Source organism: Ceratina calcarata, unplaced genomic scaffold (genome assembly GCF_001652005.2).
Source record: "Ceratina calcarata isolate Rehan_Ccalc_2016 unplaced genomic scaffold, ASM165200v1 scaffold92.2, whole genome shotgun sequence".
Classification (NCBI taxonomy): domain Eukaryota; kingdom Metazoa; phylum Arthropoda; class Insecta; order Hymenoptera; family Apidae; genus Ceratina; species Ceratina calcarata.
This window is the reverse complement of record NW_017180576.1, coordinates 143,404-168,549: the sequence shown is the minus strand read 5'-3', so window position 1 is coordinate 168,549 and position 25,146 is coordinate 143,404. Positions and strand designations below refer to the sequence as shown.

General features: G+C 46.9%; 2 protein-coding genes across 12 annotated transcripts in view; one reads left to right on the top strand and one right to left on the bottom strand.

The window, feature by feature from the left end:
- The window catches only part of Mef2 (myocyte enhancer factor 2), a 39,751-nt gene that overhangs the window by 5,219 nt on the left and 9,386 nt on the right, over positions 1 to 25,146 (top strand). For 6 of the 9 annotated variants that reach the window (XM_026818977.1, XM_018035751.2, XM_018035752.2 and 3 more), the window contains one exon: positions 9,306 to 9,364. The gene's annotated coding sequence lies outside the window, so the exon portion shown is untranslated. Of the gene's footprint in view, positions 1 to 9,305; positions 9,365 to 9,923; positions 10,017 to 10,886; positions 11,068 to 18,567; positions 19,919 to 25,146 lie in introns of those variants that run through there. The other 3 variants (XM_018035748.2, XM_018035747.2, XM_018035746.2) reach the window with 3 other exon arrangements.
- On the bottom strand, positions 288 to 10,691 carry LOC108631658 (exocyst complex component 5-like). Of its 3 annotated transcripts, none has more exons than XM_026818979.1 (3): positions 10,069 to 10,691; positions 9,708 to 10,001; positions 288 to 753 (listed from the first exon to the last, which is right to left on the bottom strand). In XM_026818979.1, exons 1-3 carry the CDS (start codon positions 10,103 to 10,105, stop codon positions 614 to 616), a joined length of 471 nt encoding a protein of 156 aa, XP_026674780.1. In that variant the 5' UTR covers positions 10,106 to 10,691; the 3' UTR covers positions 288 to 613. The 3 variants fall into 3 exon arrangements, with proteins under 3 accessions (XP_026674780.1, XP_017891242.1, XP_026674781.1); XM_018035753.2 differs by lacking the exon at positions 288 to 753 and adding an exon at positions 9,018 to 9,630; XM_026818980.1 differs by lacking the exon at positions 288 to 753 and having other exon boundaries at positions 9,018 to 10,001; positions 10,064 to 10,691.

Sequence of the window (25,146 nt, the reverse complement as noted above, 5' to 3'; positions counted from 1 at the left end):
ATTTTGCAGGTAGCTTTTTAATAGTAATAGGAATCTATAATAACATCTATGTATAATATCACTTTAATGACACGCGACAGTGTCGATGTTAAATGTATTTTATGTATCGAAATTATTCACTTTCAAATTCCTTGATCGGCTGGTATTCAGTTTCGGAAATTACTTTCGAAAGATTAAGTTATGTACATACGTAATATGGCACAAGCCAAATGCTGGCGAAATATTTCTGTCGGCTTCGCATAGGGACTACTCTTGTTCCAAGAGGAATTGAGAATCGATACGATACGTAAAAAAATGAAACAGCAATGTGTTGTATTTTGCACAGAAATCCTAGTGACGACGTGAGAGGCTTTAAAAAGTTATCTCTAATTAGTTCTGTATCTAACGTTTGTTCATAAAATGCGACGGAGTTTCCCCTTTCTTGCTCCAACCCCAGTCTTCCGCTTCCCATGGTGGCCATATTTCTCGTACATCACGGCCAAAGAAGAACCGGATGTCGGTTCGCTGGAAACGCACTTCTCCTCTCTCTTCCTATCTCTCTTTCTCCCCGTAGTATCGGAAAAACCGTCCACCGGACTCGCTTTCCTTTTAACCGTCATTTTTTTCCCCCTGGTTAAAGCCGGGGCTGTCTTTGAGGCTCGCGTTCTCGCGTCAGGTCACGATTGACGTAAATCTGAACGCAACTCCGATGATTCCTTCCGCCTACTCTCACGTGCGACGCACACGTGTCATTGTGGTCAAAAGTCGATCGTCCTGCAGGCACGTAAACCGTGTTTAGACACGCGTACGTATATCTGCGACGAAGAAAAGTTCGACGACGGTCGATCGCTGACTTGTTCGCGCAGATTCGTACTTATTAACGAGTACTTACCTTTCCTCGAACGTTCGAACGAATCTGACTCGATCAGTTCTCTCGTGATCACGGAATCATTTCGTGGCTCTGTGCAACGATTACCGATGCCAAACTGGTCGATCTGATGACCCGATGTTTGTAAAACACGGATAGGCACCAGCCTTGAGTCTCTCTCTGTCTTCACGCGTTGTATAGGAAAAGATTTGAAACAGCAGCAACTTCGGCAAAGTGTTAGGAATTACTTGATCAATATCTCAACTCCGTTTAATCAATACTTCTTACACTAAACTGTAAGATATAATTGGATCGAGATAAGGAAGATCCCTGAGGTTTTGCTTCTATTTTACGCAGTCTCTTCGGTTTCCTTCATTCGGACATTTATCACATGCTAATGACACGTGTCATTGAACGGTCGTTCCTCGAGCACAATTGAAGGCATGAGAGTGACAACTGGATAATGAGCAAGTTTGCGAAAATGGGTCCACCGCGATTTGACCATTACCTCCTTTCTTATAATAGAAACAATTCTTGTACACCTGCATAACTTTATTAGAGCATTCCAGTTTGATCATGGTAACCGTCCAAACTCGAGTGCTGAGTCAAATTCATTCAACGTACGTTTTTATTTCCATTCCAGAGATATCTTGTCCTGTTGAAACTATTGCCGTCTATTATATCGACAGACCCCTCGTACAGTTGTTCTTAATGAGACGTCAAACGATCGTGCAGTCCACCTCCGAAACAAGTTTTATTCCGACGTTACAATGTCTCGTTAGTTCCCTATCAGATTACAACTCTGTATCGGCAGGTCGTAATCAGATGTTTGCAACTATGGGTAGATGCTCGATGACTCTACGGTACTTTGGATCGTGACAGTGTCTAAAAAAGCAAGTATTCGCGCGGGAACTGGTCCGACCCTCGTGCTTTTCACCCACCTCTACCCCGCTTCTCCCCTTATCCCCCACCCTGGCCCGTGGACCTGACACCACGTGTTACCAGCACGTGCTGCGTCGCGTCCACCTTCCCTTGGTTTAACATCCACGAATCCGATCGATTTTGTTATTATTCCCTGTCGATAAACAAAAGCAGTCTTGATCGAGACCCTCTGGTCGTGTCGATCTCGTCGGACAGACTTCCACACCGAATCGATCGAAAATGCTCGACGCCGTTCTCTGAACGAGATCGTACGTCCAAGTGATTTAAATTTCATTGAACGGTTGAAAATTGGAATATACGAAGTTGATGGGACATGGACGAGCGAAGCGAAAGAACGTGATCGGGGAAAAGAGTTTATTCAGGCTGGTACGTGTCTCAAAGTCGACGAAGGTGCACCTTGCCGTGCCCCACAAAACGAATCCACTGTAATCGTGCACACCGTACCGTGTCCGATCCGCAGGGTACCGGAGGGGGTGTGTCGCCTCGGGCGGGCGAGGCGGTTCCGAGGGTACGTACGCGTCACGGCGCGGTATCGAGGGGTCGATTATAAATTTTGCACGCGTGGTACGGCAACGTGTACGCTCGAGAGATTTCTATCGAGGATCCGATCCGATTCACTCGATACACCGTGCAGATAGGACAGCTCGATAGGGTTCGGAAAGAAGGACGGTGGAGGGTTCGCGGGGTGCCAGAGGGATGGACGGTGAGAGCGGACGGTGACGAGACGAAGGGTGGAAAAGCGGACCATAGCCTCGCGCAGGTACCACGCGCACCTACGTACACCTACGTTCCCCTAAGGTTGCTACCTACGTACCGAGCCAGATGGATAGCCGCGGCTTTGCCTCTGTGTAATCGAGAAAAGGTGTATCGCGCGCGCCGTCGTGTCGGTGTGTGCGTGAACCGACAGGTAAAAGGAACGTCGTCATGGAAACGACCATGGCCATTCTCAATCAATACGCGATGGGATGGATGTCGGTTCGGCCGGTGACGTAGAACGAAAGACCACGTGGTCCTATCGGCCACGTGCGACGCCTCCGTTTTTCCTTTCTCCCTGCCCCTGGAACGACTTCTTCGCTCTGCGTTTCCTCTCTTCGATTATACATGCGGGAATCTCTCGATTATACGTTTCGTCGCAAAGTTCCTGCCTCCCAGTCACTCGAGATTTCTCAAAACAGTTGGCAACAATTTAACGTTCATCGCCGAGTACAGTCTCCAAGTAGAATCCCCCGTTTACACGGATTTTTTTCACTTGCTCCTCGAGTCGTTCGGAAAGCAATTCTTTTGTACGAACGTTTAATCATATTTTATTCTTAAATTTTATACGATCGTGTTACTCGATTACCCCCTGTCGGGGTGGTCTCATCGAACTGATAAAGAAGTAGTAAAGCAAATACAAAAATGAAGAGAAGAGAGACTTGAAACGCGTCACAGGCTGTACGCCGACGCGATGGGGTCGCATGACAGAAGGAGCGAAGCGCGGCGTCGAGGAGAGGCGATAGGAAGGCAAGTAGAAGAAGAGGTAGATGAGGTTTCGTGGAGGCTTGTGGCGCGCGGTGCTGTTGGGTTCGACTTCTCAAGGTGTTCGAGGCAGGGAAGAGAGAGAGAGAGAGAGAGAGAGAGAGATGAGAGCGATGAAACGAGAAGAGACGACTCGCGCCGGTGGGGGCGAGTGCGACGCCGGGCGTCCAGTGATCGCGCCTTAAAAGGTTCGACGCCGCACGCGCCCAACATCTGCCAGCTCCGTTCGTTCCTCCGCTCTCCTCTTCATCTGCTAGGCGAGCAACGCGCACACACCCGCGTTTCGCCGCTGCCCCTGTTTGCGTGTTTACGCGCCCGCGCGCGTGTCGCGGACTTCTGTGTGCGTTGGACGCGTGCACGCATGAGTACCGAGAGAGGAAAAGAGTCGTGGCAAGTTCGAGGAAAGAGCCAAGGGGAGACTTGCATTGGGGCTCGAAAGGAGCATCCTATCTCGTCAGAGAATGTGAAAAAAATCATTGTCAAATATACCGTTTAATTGGACACGGGCTTGCCATGGGAATCGAACGTTCTCTAAACAAATTATACTTCGTTAAGACGTGCACCTTGTTCCTAAGAGACCATCGGCCTCGAACTCTTATATAGAGAAAAAACAACATTAAAAGCCTTGCTTCGTTCTTATCCATCATCTTTAAGAACGTTTCAATTCAAATTAGCATTATAAAAAAACTGATTATCCTCGCGATACTTTGGTAGCGTATTACACGCAAGAGAGTTCCCATAATTATCTCCGATAAATGAATTAGTAAATTGATTTTCTTACGTGCCGGAAATTTAATTAATTCATACACGGCCGCGAGTATTATCTAACGGAGGCCGAGACAAAGAGGAGAGGTTCGAACCGATTCGTCTAGAAGTCTAGACGGTGATTTTGCCACACGAAATCTCGGAGTGGAAGAAAAAGTAGAGGCGAGTCTGCGTTTGGAATAAACGTAGTTTCACGGTTCGCGCGAGAGATTCCCCGTTTCGCGCGTTCATGTGCCGCTTAAATACGCGCGCACGGCAAGTACGTGCACTTACTTACATACGCGTCGTCGGGTTTCCTCTCGCTCCGCGTGTAACACGCGGCCCGAGTGTGCGTTCACTCAACTCGCGGACCTCCCTCTTCTTGTTTTCCTCTTTTCCCGACCCTCTTCCTTCGCGCGTCGCCTCGTTTTCTCTCTCCTTTTCGCCGGCCCGCGTTCATTCTGCTTCGCTTCGAGTAGAATCGCCTCGCGCCGAGTATCGCGTTTCAAGCTCCAGTTTGCCCGCGCCCCGAAACAGGGACATCGGGAACAGCGACGAGAAATCTCCGCGGATGACTCGCTACTTCGCTCCGTCTTCTTGCCATCTTCAGTAATTTTTAAACGAAACGTACGGAGCTCGGCAAATTGTTTTCAATCCTTCGGCTTTTCCCCGAAATTCGTATCGGAGATTCGTTCATATCGTTCAGCATCCAAGTATCGATATTTCTGTTTACTCGGCCAGTTTCGCAGTTCCGTACTCGTTAGCAACCGTTGTATCAATTATTAGACGTGTGCCTTCGTCAGATGGATGTGGCCTTGCCTCGCGTCTCTGCTTCGTTAACCAGCAATTGCGTATACGTCGAAGAAAGTACGAAAGCGCGAAACAAATAAACGTCCAAGTGTTTTCTTTATTCGGCGCACGTGTAAACGTTTTACTTTCGGTTTCTGTACACGCTGGGTAGAAGGAATGCCACGGAATTCGTGGTGATCGTTCTAATACGCGTCTGGTCGCATCGCGTTGGCCACGACGAACCGTGGGGTCCTGCAACCGGAGCGTGGCCCTTCGACCCTTGCCCTCCCGCCACGTTCTCCATTAGAGAACGCTACACTTCGGATCTTTATGCAAAATCTGGCATTTTTCACAGCGGTTAATAAACAGATTACATGGAAGTTTGAGCATTGCTGTTGATGTACAGTCGCGTGTATTTAATTAGAATTCAATGCCGATCGTTACTCTCTAAGTTTTTCGAACGGAACGAGATTTCTCGTTAGAAAAATGGAAGCAGCGGTACATTTCGTGAACTGCTGCATGGACACTTGGAGTCATGCTCGAGTTCCGAGCTACTGGTGTAGATGAGAGAAATCTCGGACCGCAGGTATCAGATTTCTTAATAGAAATAATTAGGCCGTCGCTCGTGGGGTATCGAAGGGCCGATTCCGAGGAGGAACGTCTCTGTAGGAGATTCGAACACGTGTCCTACGTCCCATCGAGGCCACGTGTGAGGTGCAGGATGTTTGTATCAACTCCCGCTCGGCGTTCGGTTTGTTCGCAGCCAGAAAATTGATCGATCGTTCGAACAGTAATTACGCGCTGCTCCTGCCAAGATCAATTATTCTATTCTCACTGATTAACTGCTGCCGCTGTCAACTTCGTGCATATCGCATTTCATAAAATCAACCGTGTCTAATGAGAACGAGCGTTATCGAGCTGCGGCCAGCATTCGTACGGGTCGTTCAAATTGTCGGATCCATCCACTGTGCCTGTGTATCCTCGTTCTAAGGCGTACGACTAATTTGTGGATTCCGATTCGCGCGTACTCAGTCGATCCGGTACACTTATCCTTCGGAATCGCCGCGTGAGACGCGCGATGAAACCGTTACGGTCGACGCATAGTACGGACCAAGAGAGCGGACGAGTAAAGGGGTGAAGGGAAACGACGAAAGGGGATGGCGGGAAGGAGGTCGCTAAGGGGGAAGAAGGCACACGTCACTTAGTCGAACCACGTGCTCCGGTTTCTGGCGGCTGCTCCTGCTCAGCCTCGGTCTTAGACTCAGCCCTGGCGGCTGCGTTTAAATTTAGCCACGGAGCTTTAACATCGTCGTGTCATAGGACAAAGAATATGGCGCGTTGCACTCGCGCCAACATCTCCACGAGCCTGCCGTGTTCTACCCGTGTACGCGACGAGTTACAGACCCGGTGGTAAACGCGTTTACTCGAAGGTCTCTCTCGATTTCGTACGGAGGCTCCGCGGGGGAAGATTTTTAGTCGTTCCCAATTAAATTTCTCTCATAGTTTAGCCCGATGTCTGATCTTTTTATTAATTCCATGGTGGCTCGATGAGAATAAAGAAATTGCGCCGAGCACCCGGGAGCACACGCCAGCTCTCGCAATGACGCAAGTAACTCGCTGATCGATGAAGCGTGTACCATGTGTACGTGTATAACTACCCGTTTTATGGATGATACGTAATACAAGCGGACTCTCCATCTGTTGCTAACGCACAGTTCCTGGTCCTTTCGCAGGGATCATTTTTTTTTCTGGAGCTAATCTTACTACGAGAGACCGTCCGATCAACAGACATCGTCATGTAAAATGAATCGCGTAGAAAATAAAATTCGGACAGAGATTACGTCGAATTCCTCGGTCTGAGGACTGGCGTAGTTTTTACGTTATAAATGGATATAATGAATTGAAACTATTAAGAAGATCAGTCTGATTAGTCGTGGTTTGATATTGGCCTTTCATGGGAAACGCGTAGGTTTTGAATCGTGAGCTTTGCTGGGAATTAGTTTCGCAGTGAAAATGAGGTACAGAAATACACTGCCTTTGCGAAATACAATAGACTTTGCGAGTTCAATAAAATTTGCGAGATCCCCGGCAAATCTGTGAGCAGAATTATTAGAGAACAAATTAACGAGCGTGTATAGGCGGAATAAATGCTCTTATGGGCGCATAGTCGCTCTGCCCTCGGGCGCGTCGAGCTACGGCCTCGATCATGCACGTGTGCACGCGTTCTCTTGGGGATGCAGGCCCTCCCGGATCGTTCGTACCATGGATCTAGACACCTAGACGGATAGATCCGGCGTAAAATCTGTCCGCTCGTTACGGTTTAGCTGGAAAATTCGCTTCCTGTTTTTCTTGCGAATCTTCTCTTACGTAATCGTGAAACGTATCTTGAAATTCGATATCGGTCTTTTCTGCGAAGTCGCTCGGTACGTGCGATATATTTATTGCGTTCACTGAAAGACGAACGCTGTCTCATTAGTTCATAATATACTTGGCGCTCTCGTTTGTACGGGTGGAATTCGAATTTTCAACGTGCAGCGTGTCGTCGTCTATTTCGCTTCGTCGTAGACGCGTCACCGAAGCGTTTTTCACGAATTTCGCATGAAATTTTGAACAAAGTTGCCGTGTCCCCGCGAGCAAGGGTAGCGACAAGTTCACGTAAGAGCCCGGGGACCCTAGGGAGCGATGCGACGGTGACGGAGGCAGAGGCGGAGGAAACGTTAAGACACAAGGGGAGAAAGCGCAAGTGCAGGCGGGAGGCTGCAGCCGGCTGTGCCGTCAGCTGCCGACAGATTTATCGAGTGGCACGTGCCGATCCGGAGCAATGTCGTTTTATGCCTTCCTCTTTTCTGCTCGCGCCGCTTCGCCGAAGGCAAAAATTATTGTCGCCTCGGTTTCGCTCTTAAACCGACGTTTCCTCCCCCTGGCCATCGACCATTGACTCGATCCGGGTGATCCGAATCCCCTGCGTCGGACGCCGAACAGCGGCGTCTTACCCTGATTATTCAAATGGAATCTTCGACTCTGTGTATTCTCCGCGTCGAGAGATGGGAAACTAGAAATTGCTGAATATCTGGAATATTCGACTTGTACGTTGTTCGCGTCGTTTGAAGGATTCTCGAATGATAGAAAATCCTGTCAGATCCGGAGCAGGAAATTTCCCGGTAGCTTGTCGGGATCGCACTGGTTTTGGACGCGTGATCTCATCAATGAATCATTCGATCTTCGAGATTTGGCACGGTTTCCGAGCTGATAACCTCTGACGCGCGTCTTCTGTTGCAATAATGATCGATGGAGGTGGAACGTGATTCGAAAAGCTATCGGTCGACTCGACGTTGGAAAATTATCCCTTACAAGCTTCGAACTAAGCGAATGAAAACAGAATTAAAATCGATGGATTTCTGGCGTCGAACGTTCGTTATTAAGTCTTCGGTGTTAGAACAATTTTTGGAAACAGAATATTCGAATTAACGACATTTCCTTTGAAGAAACGTGACGTCTTCGTGGCGCATTTTATGTAAGAAAATTGACTGTTCAAAAATGATAAACGCTACGTGCAATTTACGAAACGACTCGAAATATCAAAAGTTGACGCGTCCGTGTATAAAAATCCGTGGCCTAGCGATTAGAATACGAAAAATTGTGAGACCGAGAGAACTGTCTGAATTTTCCAACTCTGGCGAAGCATCTGCCACACGAAAATTTCCATCGGCGACGTTCGCCGGAGATTTGACAGTAGGAAGGATAACGATTTTCTCGATGTCGGCATGGAACCGTATTAAGAGTGACTTAAATTAATAACGACTGCTATTTTGGAGGCGCTTCTATGCTCCGTTAACCCGATTAAAGGTGAATACGGTGAGAAGCGAGGCGAGATCGCATAAAGAATTCAGACGAATCATCCAGCGTGATTGGTGCCTTCGCTTGATCCCATTGCCTGGAATAATTATGGAAACTTGCGCGTTACGGCTCTGAGCGCCTGTGTATCGCCGGTACTTCGATCCGAGCCGGCTTTAAAATGAACAGCCGGATATGAGTACAGCGATACTCGGGGAAGCAGATTTCTGGGAGGAAAAGGGATGGAATCTGAATTACATTATGTCACGTTACTCGCTCACCGAGTTCGGCTCCTACCCGATTTATATCCAGTCTTTTTGAATAAAATAAACCCAGCCGCGGATATTTCTATCTCGTTCGTCATCGTAAGATTTCAATTATTCCCGATTTTTCCATTTCCGGGTGAACACGAACATTTTTATTCTTTCATCGTGTACCGTTTCTTCAAATATCGACAACAAAGTACCGTGGAACGGCGGGAATGGATCAGAGAGACGCGATATTCAATTAATTGAACTTACAACAACAACAACAATTTCGATAAAAACGATTTAGCAAATTATTATTGATAATCCCTTTTCCGATCACGATACATTTTCGAATGACCAACGTATCTTTCTGTATGTTTCAGGACTGTCGTCGTGAACACAACACCGACCCTGTATCTTGGCTTCTGCATGCGATAGTAAGGTAAGACTCTTTGACAAATTAACAATTGCGACACTGATCACTGGCAGCGACTTCTACGAATATCAAATATTAATTCAGCACCACTAAATGACTTTAACGATTAGATGTAAATCTACTGTGACTCCGATCCGTTAACATGATTCTAATCGTTCACAAATCACTGTTCCCTGCTCGAACTTGATAAAACGTGAGCCGAACGATATAAGACTACATCGTTCGGTGAGGCAGTAACCCCCCTCACAAATCACTGTTCCATGGCGACTCCCCTTATTAATTTTATAAAAAATCAAATTAGCCATCTCGTGAAAAGAGGCTCATCAATCCGTCTCGTATGATATTTTACCCTTTTTTCGATGCACCTTCCGACTCTCTATGCTCTTGTCTCGTCCGTCTCCTTCTTCATCGTCATCATCGTCGTCGTCGTCGTCGTCGTCGTCGTCGTCGTCGTCGCCGCCGTCGTTGCCGTCGTTGTCTCGGGTAAGGTTAGTCGATCGGCGTTCGACTCCGGTGCAAGCCGGTTGGACGTCCGTACGAAAGAGCTGGTTGGTCGCGCGCACAAAGACCATCGCAGAAAAGCTATATCGGTGGTATTTTGGTTTTGGCTCGGCTCGACCCGCGCAGTTCTGGGAGTGGAGTTCTAAAAACAGCAGAGGTAAGTCCTGCCTGCTTGTGCCTTGTGCTCGCTCGCCTTTGCCTTGCCTTGCCTTGCCTTGTGCGTCTCTCGCCTTGCCACATCGGCATATTCGGTCTCCTCGTCCCGGCTCCTCGTTATCTCTTATCCTCCGTATAACAATAACAACGACGACGACGACGACGATGACGAGAACTCCGCGGTATATCCCGGTGACGAGGACCTCGCGATCACGCGGGAAGAACCCCAGGTGTTCTCCGTCGAGCCAGCTTCCGTTTCTTCTTCCCCGGCCATGTTTCTTCCGTTCTCGAGGCGCGGCTCTTTAGCGACTAGCCGACGCGATCGCTTCACCGCTCTTCTTATAACTCGAGCATACTATGCCGGTTTCATTCCCAGAAGGCACCCGGTGGCGAACCTTCTTTTAGGCACTCTCGCGACCGCCTCACCCGGATTTATTTCTTCACGCCGAAATTATTTTTGGGATCTTTTCACGCGGTTTGTTAATACACCGCGCCGTCTCTTCTCTCTTCCCTGGCCTCTTCCTTGCGGGGCTGTTTCTGTCGGACCTCGCGGTACGCGCCTGCCGTCCCTCCATCAGTGATCGCACGACGATCGGTAACGTGTACCGCGCGGGTCCTACAATTTCCTGTCCCATGAAAATGTTCATATCTTTTGTAACCATAATTTCGAGCCAAAGTGTCCCTGAATCGTGCCGGGAACTCGAGAATTGACACGGTTTCGCGTTAGTTCGGAACCGAGGGCAACGAGTATCGCGGCCCTTCGTCTCCCTCGAGACAAAGACTCTGAGCGTCTTCTCGAGACTCCACGACGGTGTTTTACGACTGGATCTTGGTTTCGATCGGTCTCAGTCCGACGGCAGAGTCCGACTGCTCTTGGGACACGTTCGTTTCCGCGGTATAAGTTCGGTGAATTCGTTAAACATGTTCGGGTGTCATCGTACTCCGTGATATATCGTCGTGCGATCGAACTCGAAGGGTGAAATGACTCCCTGGTTCAAATCGGTTTACCGCTGGCTGGGGGCATTCCGCATGGCCGTCCGAGACATTTCGACGTGAGTTTCCCACTGTATTCTCCGACACTCGTTACCGACGCGCGCATGATTACGCTTACAACTTAATTTTCGAGGGTAAAAGAAATCTGAATTAAATCGATGCGCCACGAACGTTTTATTCGGAAATCTCGTCATAATCGTTCTGAGTATCGGATGCAAACTATGGTACCTAATCGGTCACGTCGACAGTTAATGTGTCAGTCACGTAGCCGAATGTTAATCGCGTAGTCTCATAATCTGTAACCTTGCCAGCGGAATTTTGACAGTCGTGCCTGGGTCTCGGTAGCGATGCATACCGTTTTGAAACCGCCCGACGCATACCTTTGTCCGTTAACCCTTCGGAACGTGGCGTCTGCTCAACGCCACGTCTTCCAAATAAACATTCTCGAAAAAAAATTGTTAATAAATCGGAGGAACACGCGTTTTCCCGACGTCGAGCAATCCGTGGTATCTCGTGCCAGGCCGATCGAGAATTTTCCTCATTGGAGAATGCCCAGTTTGCTTCGCCAGATACAGTTGGTTGGAGATCGAATCAAAGATCAATTTCTTTCCACTTCGTTTGCCACGACTCCTGTTTATACTCGACTGTGACGGAGCTTCTTTTCGAGCTCGGAACTACAGTTTTTAAATAGATACGTTTCACATCAGACGCAATTGATACAAAGACACCTGAGAAATTCGATTAAACGATTCGATTAAAAATTGTGTTCCGACGGTGTTTGAACGCGTGCTTCGGGAACGGGTGTATAAATCTAGATCGGCGAACGAGAAACACGCAGATCGGACGTCACGCTCGTTCTTCTGCCCTTTGCTCGCTCGTCACCTTGATCGCCGTCCAAATCGAACGTAACTACGACGAACTTCACGCTCGCATCACCGCGATTGCCTCGACGTTCGCGCGGTAATAAACCGAAACGACGTAGACGACGTTTTCGAGAAGAAAAATAATACACGTCACGAGTGATCGTCGATTTGAAAAGAAAATGGTTATATTTTTCTCAGCGAGAAGAAAGTGAAAAGTCCGATTGATTTGGTCGACGGTAACGTGTACAAAGGCCAAGAGTAGTGTGCACGTTAAATTAATTCGCACTTTCACTAGCCTCTTTACACGCGTTTTATCTTCTTTCACCTCGCATAATCTGCGAGAGTTATTTCAGGGTAAGTTCGCGCGGGCGTGCGCACCGCTCCGCGTGTATACCTACACGCGAGCACGGAAGGGTGAATGAGGATCAATTTGTAGCTCGTCACTCGAGCACCTTGAAACTGTGTTATAATGATCGACGACGGGTTTCACCCCCTTTTTTTTTTAAAGACGCACTTGCCGCAGGAAAACTTTCCTCGGCGAGAAACCGAGATCTTCGTCCGTTTCGATTCGATAGGGAGATTCTCGAAATATCGCGCTACCAATATATATATATCTCACCCTATTTTTGCATTTTTCATTCCATTTATGGAGAACGAGGGGACACGACGAGAGTTCAACTTTCATTTCATGTTTACCCGTTCTTCTAAATAAAAAATACAGACCATACGCGTTCCCGTCTGTTTTGCACAGACGAAGAAGTAAGGTTCCTTTAAATGATGTTCGAACAAAATAGGGAATACGGTGTAGATGGAAAGAACCGATTAGCAGCGATATCTAATGAGCACGAGAACGTATAGTCACTCGGTTTCAAAGAACACGGGTCGCGATTAACGATGCAGACGCGTTTTTTCTTGCCAAATATTTATTCGTCAACATCTGCCAATAATCGTGGCCGTCTATATTCTTTACACACGAATTTTCTCGTGGTTACTCGCTGATCGAACAATTGCTCGTCGAGCAAACGATACGCTCGTTTAATCGTCGTTGATTCTCTCGATCGAATAAACCGCGAAGATGAAAGTTTCGCCGTTAGTCGAAAGGGTTGGGTTCTCCTCGCTCAGATTCCGAAGACGAAGACGAGAGGGGGGAACCTGTTGCTCCCCCTCGTCGTCGATGAAAACTCGTGTGCCTTCGCGATAATTGAAACCAGTAACTCGGTACGAGTAAAAGAGAGGCCACCGAGGAATCTCTCCTCGGTGTAGAGGCGAATCGAATCGAGATTTCGTCCGATCCTCGCGGTACGAGTCACCTGGTGACGTCACCGTCCGGAGTTTGGTCTCGTTCTCCTCTCCCTTTTGGTCGCGTGCCAAGTGCGTAGATCACACGTGCCTCGGCTAAATGGCACCTCTCGCGTATCCGCCACGGATTTCGTCTCGTTCAAAAAACACTCTCCGCGTTTTCTTTCCAATCGTTTTTAGCTGTTGTACGGTGTCACTTGTTTTCAATTTTATACTGCGACCGCAGCAGAAAAACGTTCACCCGTGCATTTATGTTTATACATATACACGACGTCGGACTGCGTACGTAGTCGAACGACGGATTTTTATCTTGGAGCGATTATTTTTTAATTCTCGCCTTATTAATTGTGCCGGAAAATAATTTGAAAGCTCGCCACCGAACCACTCTAAGCCGACCTAATTGACGGTATCAACCCGAAATGCGTCGAGAACACTTATCGAAAAGGCCTCCGTTCGATTACACCGGGACACGTGTTCGTATTTTATGAGCAGAGAGAGGGGTTCGAACGGGCTGAAGAGATTTTCCAGTCAAGGAAGCCGAGACGTGGCGTCAGGATGAGCGGATATCCGGTACGGCAGCAGACGCTGCCGCACCGCCTGGACCCTCGGATGTCGTAGGGACAGGGTCGCGCAGCCGTTTAGATTCGTGGGCGAGTTCGGTGGGCTCCGCCGCAGACGAGATCGTTTGGCGGCCACCTGGTATTTTCCTTGTCTCCTTAACGGGAAGCTGGCTCTTCGTGAAGACGTCTCGAGATCGTCGTCCGTCGATCTCGCCTGACGGGCGAACCCTCCGATTCCTCGGGGAGGAATCGCTCGTTCGTCAGAACCCAATATTATTTATAAGACCAGAGACTTTGATTTGTTCGTACTTCAATGCTGTTTAATTAATTCCGCGAACAAATCGATCATCGTTAATTCCAAACCGTAAAAGCATATATTAGAATATTAGAGATTATACGTCGTAGAATTTTAAAAAGAACCTTGCGCCTCCGTAAATATTATATTTTCTAAAAAAAATGTGTTCGTCGCGCCAAATATTGGACACGGCGTTTTATTAGGGTTCTCAAAATTTTGCCGGAGATCTTATGACTTTAAAGCGACGGAGGATAAAAATTATGGCGATATTCGTACATATCCAAGAGGCATAGGGTACCACGACGGTGTCCCGATATTGCTATTGATCGCTGCTCTCCAAAGGTATTTGTTACGTGTATTGTTTTTCCTTCGCACCGTCGAGCAAAAGGAGATCACGAGGGCCGACATCCCTTTTACACAGTGCTCTAAGGTATCCGCGTCTAGTTAACCGTTCCCTTTTTCCTCGCTTTTTCCCCGCTTTCTCCGAGCTGGAGCAGCACGCTTTTTCAACGGCTACGCGGCTCGATCGAACACACGTCGCATCCTATGGGATCGTCAGATTCATCCCACGTACCTGTTACGCGTTCACACCGTTCTTCGTAAATATTCCGAACAGCTGATCAATTTTATGACCGTGTCAAATCGTAAGTTTTCGTCCGAATCGGTTTGTACGAATTCCGACTCGGAAAAAGCGTGTTCTCATTAATTACGAGATTAAATCTAATCGAGATCGACCGTCTATCAACCGAGAATTTGTTATACGAACTGCAGTCTCCGTACTATTATATTATAACCATATCCTGTCGACTAATAATTCATCTTCTTTCCTTATTCCTTTAATCACATAATTAAATCTCATATTATATGAAAATCTGCTATTAAGTATGTATAACAGCAAATTGTTTCGAGCGAGGACGAGTCAAACTATCGTAGTTGATTCACATAATTGGTTAAATTCAATTTCCCGTTCAATGTTTGATGCGACAAGGAGGAAAACGATCCCATTTTCACGATTCCTTCCTCGGTGGAAAGTAAAATCGCGGCGATATCGAGCGGATTCGAGATACTTGGTTTGAAAAGATCGTCTCGATTCATGTATTAGAAATGATTTTGAAACTCGGTTGTTCTCGGTGACTGGCGTGTGGCGTTCGATTCGTTATTAAATACTTGAGGAGAATCTGGGGAAGTCTATCTTCATTACCGGATGAACGACGTTTAACCGTGTGACCCGGTCGATCGTCTCGTAAATAGAACCGGTGACCGGACTGACAGAAACGAGACGGACGGTGGAAATAGAAATAGCCGTCGGTTCCTGTAACTATCCGCGAAATAATCGGCATTATGATTAACCACGTTTCAGCGGGCCGATTATTCCGGCCTCGCGACTTGCCACCGTGACGTTTACTCGATACAGACCGTAACGGTCTCCCGTATCATCGACTCGCTCCGCGCGGCGATCGATCAAATGCTGAACCTCTCGATACATATTCACGATCATGTGTCGCACAAAATTTCTGTGAGCTCGTCATTTCGTATAAAAGTATTTCGTGCCGGTCAAATTCTCGTCGAACTGTAAGTGCAGCAGATCTTTTTATAACACTACGAATAAATGATCAGCTCGATACGAATTTGGCTACGGATTAAGTGCGAGATGAATATCTCATGAGAGTTTGAATAAATCAAATAAAAATGTGTGAGGATAACGTTCGAGGGAACGTCTGAACTTTAAACTTTCTTAAAAACGCTCGAAATTATTCATTGCAGAGCGAATAAAAGATTCATCGCTGCCACAGGATTTAAATGCCGAGTATATATACATGTGTGTGTGTGTGTGTGTGTGCACGTTAATTGAGAGAATTATTTCCTCGGTGAGGAAAGGTGACCAGAAGAAAACACACGATCGTCACCCGGTAACCCGATTTTCGACCGAGGCTAGGGAAAACGGGGAAATGAATTTCCGCGACTGGACCCTGTTCACCTTATTAAATTACTCGAACTAAAATATGATATCCGAACCTCGTGTAACTGGGAGGAAAATAGAGCGAGATCGGGATCGAACAGAATTCAATCTTCTCTCGATTTCACGAACGATCCGGTCGTGAGTCTCTTACCGGGTCATCTCGGTTTTCATAATAATTCAGACGTTTTCTTACAAAAGCGTTAGAGTACGAAATAAGACGTTGGCAGTATCGGTTTGAGATACTTAGTATTTAGACTTCCGAACGACCGTTCCGGTTCGGTCACATACATTTGGAATCAGTCGTACACGTTTACGAATATTTCTCATAGACGTGTGGTCGTGACGAAGCTACACGTGTCACGGTAGAAAGAAGCAAACCGAAATTTCCTCCAGATAGCCAGATGTATCCCCTAAACACGGGGCATCTCCCGTCTGGTTTTCACGGGGTCACTAGCCCTCTCGACGGATCCTCTTTAGGGCAGGAGTTCGAGCGGAGAGGCACGCGCGTAGAACCATGATCGGCGAGCCTGGCGCTCGCCTATGGCGTCTCGCTCGCACCGTCCCTACTCGAAGAATATTAATTACATATCCACTGTCCCGTTTCTCGCGTCTTTTCGCGCTCCGTCGGCGAGATCGATAGGCTAGGATATATTGAACACTTGCCGGCTCTCTCGACGGGTCAGGTTATCCGACCTCTGTAGGGGGACAGCTACGTTGCAGTTCATGCATAATACATACGATCCGACCTGGAGTAGATTTATATTTACCCGCACCTGGGATAATTCGTTAAATATCGACAGGCATCGCCAGGTTCTCTCGGAGCTTTTTTCGCCCACCGCGGATACGATTCGACGGAATGTTTTTATCACGCAGATACGTACCCTATATAAACGAACATCGCAGATCTAATACAGAGAGAGAGAGAGGGAGAGAGAGTGAGTTCGACTCGTCTTAGCTGTATTACTTTACAGAGGGTACCTCGAGTGGTGCCTCTCCTTGCACTCTCCGTAAATATGTACTCGTGGCCAGCGAAAACGTGCCGTTATCACGCTCGATGACGTCTAGGATTTTTGAACAGTTACGACACAATGCGTTGCCACCGATGGGCCGATGGGTGATAATCGTCAGAATAGCAGATGTCAGATGATCTCGTTCGAGTCACTTTTTCTTGTGTAGCCGATACATTATGCATACGAAATTTCTGTTCGGTTCGGCTACGTGAAGAAAAAACGTTTCCCGAACGAACATCGTTTTTTACGATTGATCAAGAAGTCTAATTCGTTACGCGTGTTTAGAGCGTTATTTTGGAAAGAAAACGAAGAGTGTCGAGTCGAAATCGATTGGAAACGATTACGCAGGGTTCAGGGGGGCGGCGTTCAAATGACTCGAACGTGGATCCCCGATTCAATTTCATTTCGCACGGCTGTCGGATGGCTCGCGAATAACCGATGGAAGCTGGTCGCAGCCATCAAGCGTCTCGGATTCGTTTAATATTTATCGAGCCGGATTTTCGAGTTTACCACTGGCATCCGCCGGTGATGCGGCCTCCGTGTTTGCCTGTCCCCCGTAATTCGACGTATCCACCGTGATATTCGATCAATCGCCTTGTCAATTTCGGACATCGATCCCATGGAAGTTACAATTATTTCGTTTCAGCGTTGACGTTTCTCTCATACCGTTTCATTCGTCAGAATAAAATCGTACTTGATTCTCGAACGAAAGTAACATTTCCGCTTTCTGTCGCACGGATGAAAAGACGTTCGAACGGGACGCGACGTGTACGCGAATCCTTTAATTGCTCGTCGGAAGACGAATCAATTTTGACTCGTCGTCGTAGACCCGCGCACACCGAGTGCCGAGCGCACGTCTATAACACGAATGTTATTTTCATCCTTGGATCGTAGATACTTGGACCAACGTAAGTGACACGGTATATGAAACGTGATTAGATTCTTTGACCCGTTATTTCTGGTCGGCGAAATATTAATAAAGTGTAAGGATGCCGCATTTACGCGCGGCTAGTTGAACTTTTCGCGGTTATAATTTACATTGACTCTGACGCGAGTGATCTACGATTCACGGTGGGAAGCTTTATGAATGACCGTGACGTACATTTCGCCCGTGTTCGTCATAGCGCGTTACCGATACCGCGACCCCCTGTTTTCATTCCAAATACCGTTCCGTTCGAAGCAATCAGCGTGGTTCTTATTAGAACAATTCTGTACCTACGATCCTGTTAGACATGAGACAATCTGTATCGCGTAGGATTCAACATCTCGTAGGATTCGATCGTTTGTAATACGAGAACCGTATATAGGATATAGAGAACTCGAGGTTCGAGAGTAGGCAGTGAGCGTCGTTGGAAATCGAACGGATCGTCTCCGTCGTTGAACGCGCGGTCGAAGCCGGAATGCCAGAACGAACGCTCTTGCCGTAGACGGGACGCATGCGTCGCGCGAAACGACGCCGCGTAATTGGCGAGGCGTCGTCTGACGTCGGTCTCGACGTCGGCCAATCGACGGTCGGGCCTCGTCGACGTTAGTTCGGTTTGCCGAGGCGAACTACAGAGGCGAGGTGGACCGACTGGTATGTGCAACACGGCCGAGAGATCCCCTCTTCGTCCTCCGTTCACCGTCTCTCTTTCTCTCTCTCTCTTTCTCTCTCTCTCGTTCCCGTACTCTCCACGCGACTTCCTCAAATCTTTATTTCAGGCTCGACCGCGAACTGGTCGAGGCGCGCGGCCCGCTTTTTTACCGTCCGACACGACGCTTCTAAATTTGAATACTCTCTTTACGGTGCAGAGTGCGAATCGACGGTCCGCAGCACGTGAAACAAATATTTAAAGAAAATAACGCGCGTTTCTAGTCATCGCTTCTAGTCAACCAGGATACCTTCCAACCTGGCCGAGCAGCTCGTGTTCTCCCGGTAAACCAGACCCTGAAGAAGGTCGTTCCGTCGACGTCTCGTTTCGTCGAACGCGCAGCAAGTACGACGACTCTCGTGAAAAGTGAATAGAGAGAACGGGGAGAGAAAGTATCGATATATATATATACACACACATATATATGTTATATCGGACGGAAGGAAAAACGAAGACCAAGTGCGAAGAAGAGAAACAGAAGAAGATCTCGTTGTTTTCGTCCCCGTTCGAACCGAACGCGTACGCGAAATTGACTCGTCGCCGATGTCCGATGAACCGATAGATGAAATTCGGTTCGAGTGACGCGTGTCGATTGAATCGTCGCCGGGGAAAACGAGTGGAAGTTTATTCGTGCCAAAAGCTCGTGTGTCATTCCTTTACGCTTGGAGGGAACCAGTTTTGTTTTGATCTTAAACTTGTACGTTTCGCGAGGGTGTCAGTGGGGAAATATCGATCGCGGGACCATTGACGACCGTTCTGGAGAACGAGCTTCTCTCCTCGCACCTTTGACCAGCCTCGATAATAATTGTATTTTCCATATACACATACATACATATAGTATATATTTCCTACGCGTGTGTCGATATACGAACGAGAATTAGACGTCGGCTACTTTCGGAGAGCGTTTCGCATAAAGGTGCCTGTATCGAAATAAAACTGTTACCGTGGCCGATGGAGGCTGTTCCGTGAATCTCTGATATCTATCGAACAGCGAGTGGATTCGAACGTAATCGTTGGATATTATCCATGAGCGAGGGATCGTACCTACGAGACGAAATTTTGTGAAGCGTGCGGGACGTTCGATGGACGAGAAACATTTCGATCTTTGAACGTCGTGTAAACGAGTATCTGAGACCGCGACGACGCTTCGATCTCGTGATATCAGTAACATCTGTGAAGAGTGCGCGATCTCGCCATCTCTGTTTTCATATCGATTCAGTGCGCGTAAGAAGATCGATCGGCCGGCGAACGGACCGACGAGATGTTCGATTGATCGAACTCGTTTCGAATCGGTAAGTCATCAAAACGTAATCCCCGCAATCGCGAAACCGGTTCCCTTCCGATTCAATGACTATGGCAATTACTCATTTTATCGAATAAATAAAACAGAATGATGTACCGTAGATGTGTGTGTACGGAGTGGCTCGGTTTCAGACGCTTAGAGTCCGACAATACGTTCTATCGGTAGAAGTAGGAAATGCGTGTCGCACGAATCAGCATAGATCTACGAGTGGTTTAAAAGACGAGAAATCGAAAGATCGATAAAAGCGTGTATTGCAAGATAGCCGATTCGCGAAACAAGAACTGATAGAAACAGTTCGCGATGCGTTTAATTAAGAAGAATGAAATGAACGTGAAGTTCTCGAAGAGGAACTAATTTTTCACGGGTATTTAAAACTGGGGACGACGGCGTGTAGAAATATGAACGTACGAATTTAAATGGAATCGCTCGCAGACCCACGTTTATTTCTCCTTACGACATTTTTTCCCCGTATCCGCTCGTAGCACGACGTGAGTGATTCGACGCTTCCCGTAATCCATTCGGTGTCCATTCACGTGTTCGTTTTCGCGAACCGCGCGACGCGTCTGCTCACTGACTGCACCTAAAAATTATGTAAACGTCTCGAGAAAAGATCTGTTTACTCTTCCACTTACTTATATGCGAGTTCTCGTTTTTGCGTGCGACCACGCAATCACATGATGGATCAACGAGCGAATCGAATTCGCCGTGATATCGAGATAACGTTGGTCTGGACTGCAGGCGAACTGGCCGAAGGAAACGTTTTGGCAAAGTTCAATGTATCGTACTATATATTAAATTACGCGTGACGAGTATTAAACACGATAAAGAGCGCGTTATCGCGGACCCGTGTTGGCGATCCGTGTATCGGCGGTATTCCGAATTAAAGCGGTCCAACTGTGTCTCGGCCCGAGCGTCCGCCCGACTCCCTGAGAGCCAGGCGCCATTTAAATATTGCATTAACGTTATTAATGGACTGATACGACGGTATTAGACGATCATTATTGATGTCGCATCGTATTATTGGCTTGCGATAAAACTAAAAACGGCGCCAGTGCGGCTGTCGGTGATCAGGTGCTTCTCTCATGAACTCTGGTTTTAACTCGTTCTATCTACAACCGAATGCCACGCGTAGACCTCGCGTCTTGTGCATTTATAGAAAAATTGAATATGTAAAAGTGAAAAACTGAATATTTCATTGTCCGATAAAAGGCATCTAAGACAAGCCTTATAAAACTGATACTGTAAACGTTTTATCTCACATACAAAATCCGCGGCACTGACGATATGACGAGGCGCGAAAAATAAAAAAACAAATTGTTTCTAAGTTCTATCGTGTAAATATTACTTCGGCTGCTAGAAGTGAACTGGAACGTATGTTTAGAGCCACACAGTTGTAGTAGCGTTTCAGCAACATCATTATCAACAATGTAGATTACCAATTCTGTGATAATGTACATTGTAAAGTTCAAGGCGAATTCACGCTAAAGTTAGGGTTATTTCCATTGCAAACAATCAATTATTAAAAATGTATCCAACGACGAAACTAGTTCGGAACAGGTAACTTGGGTAGCTTCTATCAAGGTTGTACGAGCCCTTAAATAAAAATATGACCAAGCGTCGAAATTTGAGGAGACACTGTGCAAAATTTTGATTTTATTTATGAAAAAATACAGGCGCAGTAACGAGAGAATTTTATAACGTCGTATAATTGTTGATAAATATTTTAAATCGCGATAAAAAGTAAAAATTACAGGATCTGTATACAATGTGAACAATTGCAAATCTTATAAAGAAGTGGCAGAACCAATATTCGGAATTATTCGTTGAAAATTGCAAAAATTGCAAAAATTGCAAAAATTGTAAAAATGCACGACGAACAATTTTCTAAACCTTACTCCTCTCTAAATATAATTTGTCCAAAAGTTAATCGTTTGAAATATTGAAACAGATTTTTAACTATTACATGTCTTAAAATTTCTTTCGGCTCGTACGACCTCAAGTCGAGAGAACTTATACTAATTCTTCATTTAGTCTCTCTCTCTCTCTCCTATCGCGTTCATTTTGTTCGTTCTTACCTTGCATTGTTGCAATATTTACATAGCGAATTTAAATAATGAATATGCAAGGTAAACAGTTTGAAATTTCCCAGGCAGATAAAGTAATCGGAAGTTTGTAGAACGGAATCATTGACTGGTAAAGTCCGTCGAAATAGTATGGTCGTTCTTAACGGAAAGCAAGAAAGTTGTGGCCGACAGTACGCGCACATTATATTTAACGAGACGTCGTATGCTCGATACGATAGGGACGGCCTGTGTGAACGCGAGTGCAAAATGCGACATGTACAGAGAAATATACGCGGTGGTCGCTGACCCTCGAGTCGCGTTCTACGCTCTTGTATAATAAACCGAATTCGATCGGACAACGAACGGCAACCTCTTCCTCTGGCCGAGCTACTCCACGTAGCTGTGTGCCGTCGTTTTTCGCTCGAACCTTCTCTGTCAATGATGATCCGTCTCGACTTATCGACACGTTTAAAATAAATGAAAAATTCGCGGCGAAGTTTAAGTACGTCGGTCGTCGGCTCGGCTCGCGATCCTCGATAATTAAACCGCAACAGATGACGACGACGGGTCATGCGTGCATTTTTTATGTACCGCGACCGTAGGATCGATAGTATCATTGACTTCGCGTCGTCCATACGAATTAAAACGTCTCTTTACGTCACACGACTCGTTCGATCGGTCGCAGAGGCGTGATCTTCCGTTGAAATTCGATTGGACATACTTTTTTCCCGCTAGAGCGTCTCGCGTATTAATTAAAATCATCTGGAGGGAACGTTAATTTATAAAAAGCGCCGGAGATAAGATCGGGTTAACGTTTAACGTCCTTGCGGAGGCGAATCGCGTGCCAGGGGTCACCGATATCGGAATCGGGGATTGATTCGATCGCTGGTGGACGATGCGAAGAATTCGCGGGGTGTGCGATAGGCGTAATCGCGATCACGACATAATTTTCGCGATGCACCGCGATACCCGCGACAAAAATAACGTTTGCCCGTGAAACCGGCGTTAATTCATATAGCGAGAGTTCGCGTGCTCGGAATGAATGAAAGAGGGTTCGAGTAAATATAGTCGATGGAGCTTAGAATTAGAACGACGTTCGAGCCAACGTGTGTTTTTACCGCCGGCTCCTTCTTCTTCCGTCCGAGCGTTCGGATTCTTGGCCCGAGGGAAAGTCATCGTATCGCGGGTAATCCGACTCACGCCCGATGCAACTTTCTCGATCTTCGGACGCGTCCAACCGTCCAATCGTCACCGAGGTCTCCGAATATTCGAGACGAGAATTCCGTTCGACTCTTCTTCCACCCGATCGTGGAAACGCGTGCCTCGAAATTTCACCCGAACGATCGTCGTCGAGCCGATCGATCGAGAATTCGAGTCACGATGCGTCCCGTCAAATTCGTCGTTTGATCACCGGAGCGTCGCTTATCAGTTTTCCGTGGTACACTGTAACAGATAATGCGGAGTAAGCCTCTTCGTTTGCAAGACATAAAATATGTACATTATCTAATCTGGTGAAAAGGTAATTTGATTTTTCTCTGCTCGTCTGTCGCTGACATTGCGCTACTGCACTTTTATCGCTGATTACAGTCGACTCGCGTAGCAATTGTCTATTATGATAATGGCCGGCAATTTAGATGCGAGATGAAAGAGCGTTAGAATGGTATGAGGAGATACGAACGGACTGGCATCGAACGATTTTCGTTCGACGCGATCGGTACGGATCGTTCGTGTTCCTTGATAGTTCGGAACGTCCTCTTAATAGATTTCCAGCACCTTTTCCTTCGTTAGCCGTCGTTAATTGGCACAAAATAGGTATCGTGCGACGTGACTCGACGTCCTCCCGGAGTCCCGGTGCGCTTTGAGGAAAACTCGAGCGACAAAATCGATTATTACGTGCGTTAATTATCGACGATTAAATGGAAACCGATCGATCGATCGTCGTCGGAACGCACTTACACCTCACTGATTGCAGCGACATTACTATTATTATTATTATTATTTGCCTGCTTCCTTCGATCTTGACGACCTTCTTCTACATCTCTTTCGGCAAGCGACAACGGAGAGAATTCGAATCGATCTCAATCATTTTCATATCGTCCGAAATAGAAACGCACTCGCAACGCGTTTTCTTAGTAACGATTTCGAAATCGATGTTGTATCGAGAAAATCGAGAGTGACTAAAAACTGATCGACAACGTTTCTTTTTCGATCGTGAAAGAATTTTTAATTCGGACTCCTCGTGGACATGCAACAAGGAGAATATTTAGTCACTATTACGTATTGACGAGTGAATCATCTCTCTCTCCTCTCCGCGTTCGTTGTACCGCATTCAATCCTGGAATTCTATGTTTCAATAGGATCCAACGTTTCACTAGCATTCGCGTAATACGGTTCAACGTTATGCAGATTTTCATTCCCATATTAAATACATGCTTCGTACCACCGTGAAACCGTACTCACTTAAAGCTGGCCAGTAATTTCCAAAACGTTTCACGGTTACGTTAAACGAATTACGATTACGAAACCTGTAGACCGACCACTGATTTCGAAAAAGTTCGCGCGAACTTCGTTCGTAAAGTGGTTTGAAATCGTTAGAGGGTAGGATAATACGATCGAAGCCGCCGGTGTCAGCCGTGAGATAATGGGAGCCTCGGCCGGGCTTGAACGGAGGGAAACGCGTCCGTTGTTTTCCGTCGAATTTAATGTGTCATTCGAAGTTCGTTAGTCGTAGACGTTAATCGATACGGGCGCGACACGTGCCTTTGTGTACGTACCTACGTCGTCGTTTCAGTTTCACGGTTGAAACGTACGGTCCAGTTCTGTCGCACGCGTTTCGAACTGCGACGCGACCGATAGTTTTCTATGAGTCTGCTTTTTGTTTGCAAAACCTACTGCCGTTTAAATCGCCCCCTTTTGTTCGAAAGTTGCCGGCCGATTTCATGACGAACGCAGGGACGTTGACGCTCGTTAAATCCTGTTCGACCAACTCCTTCACGCGTTCATCTTTCTTTCACATACGCGAAATGTCTGTATATTAGAGCATCTCGATCGAGCTTAAGGATGTATTGGCTATACAGTCAATTCCAAAAGTTTATGCACTTTAGAAACGCATTTTTTAAAAAGAAATCAGACGTTGGAAGAACATTGCTAATAA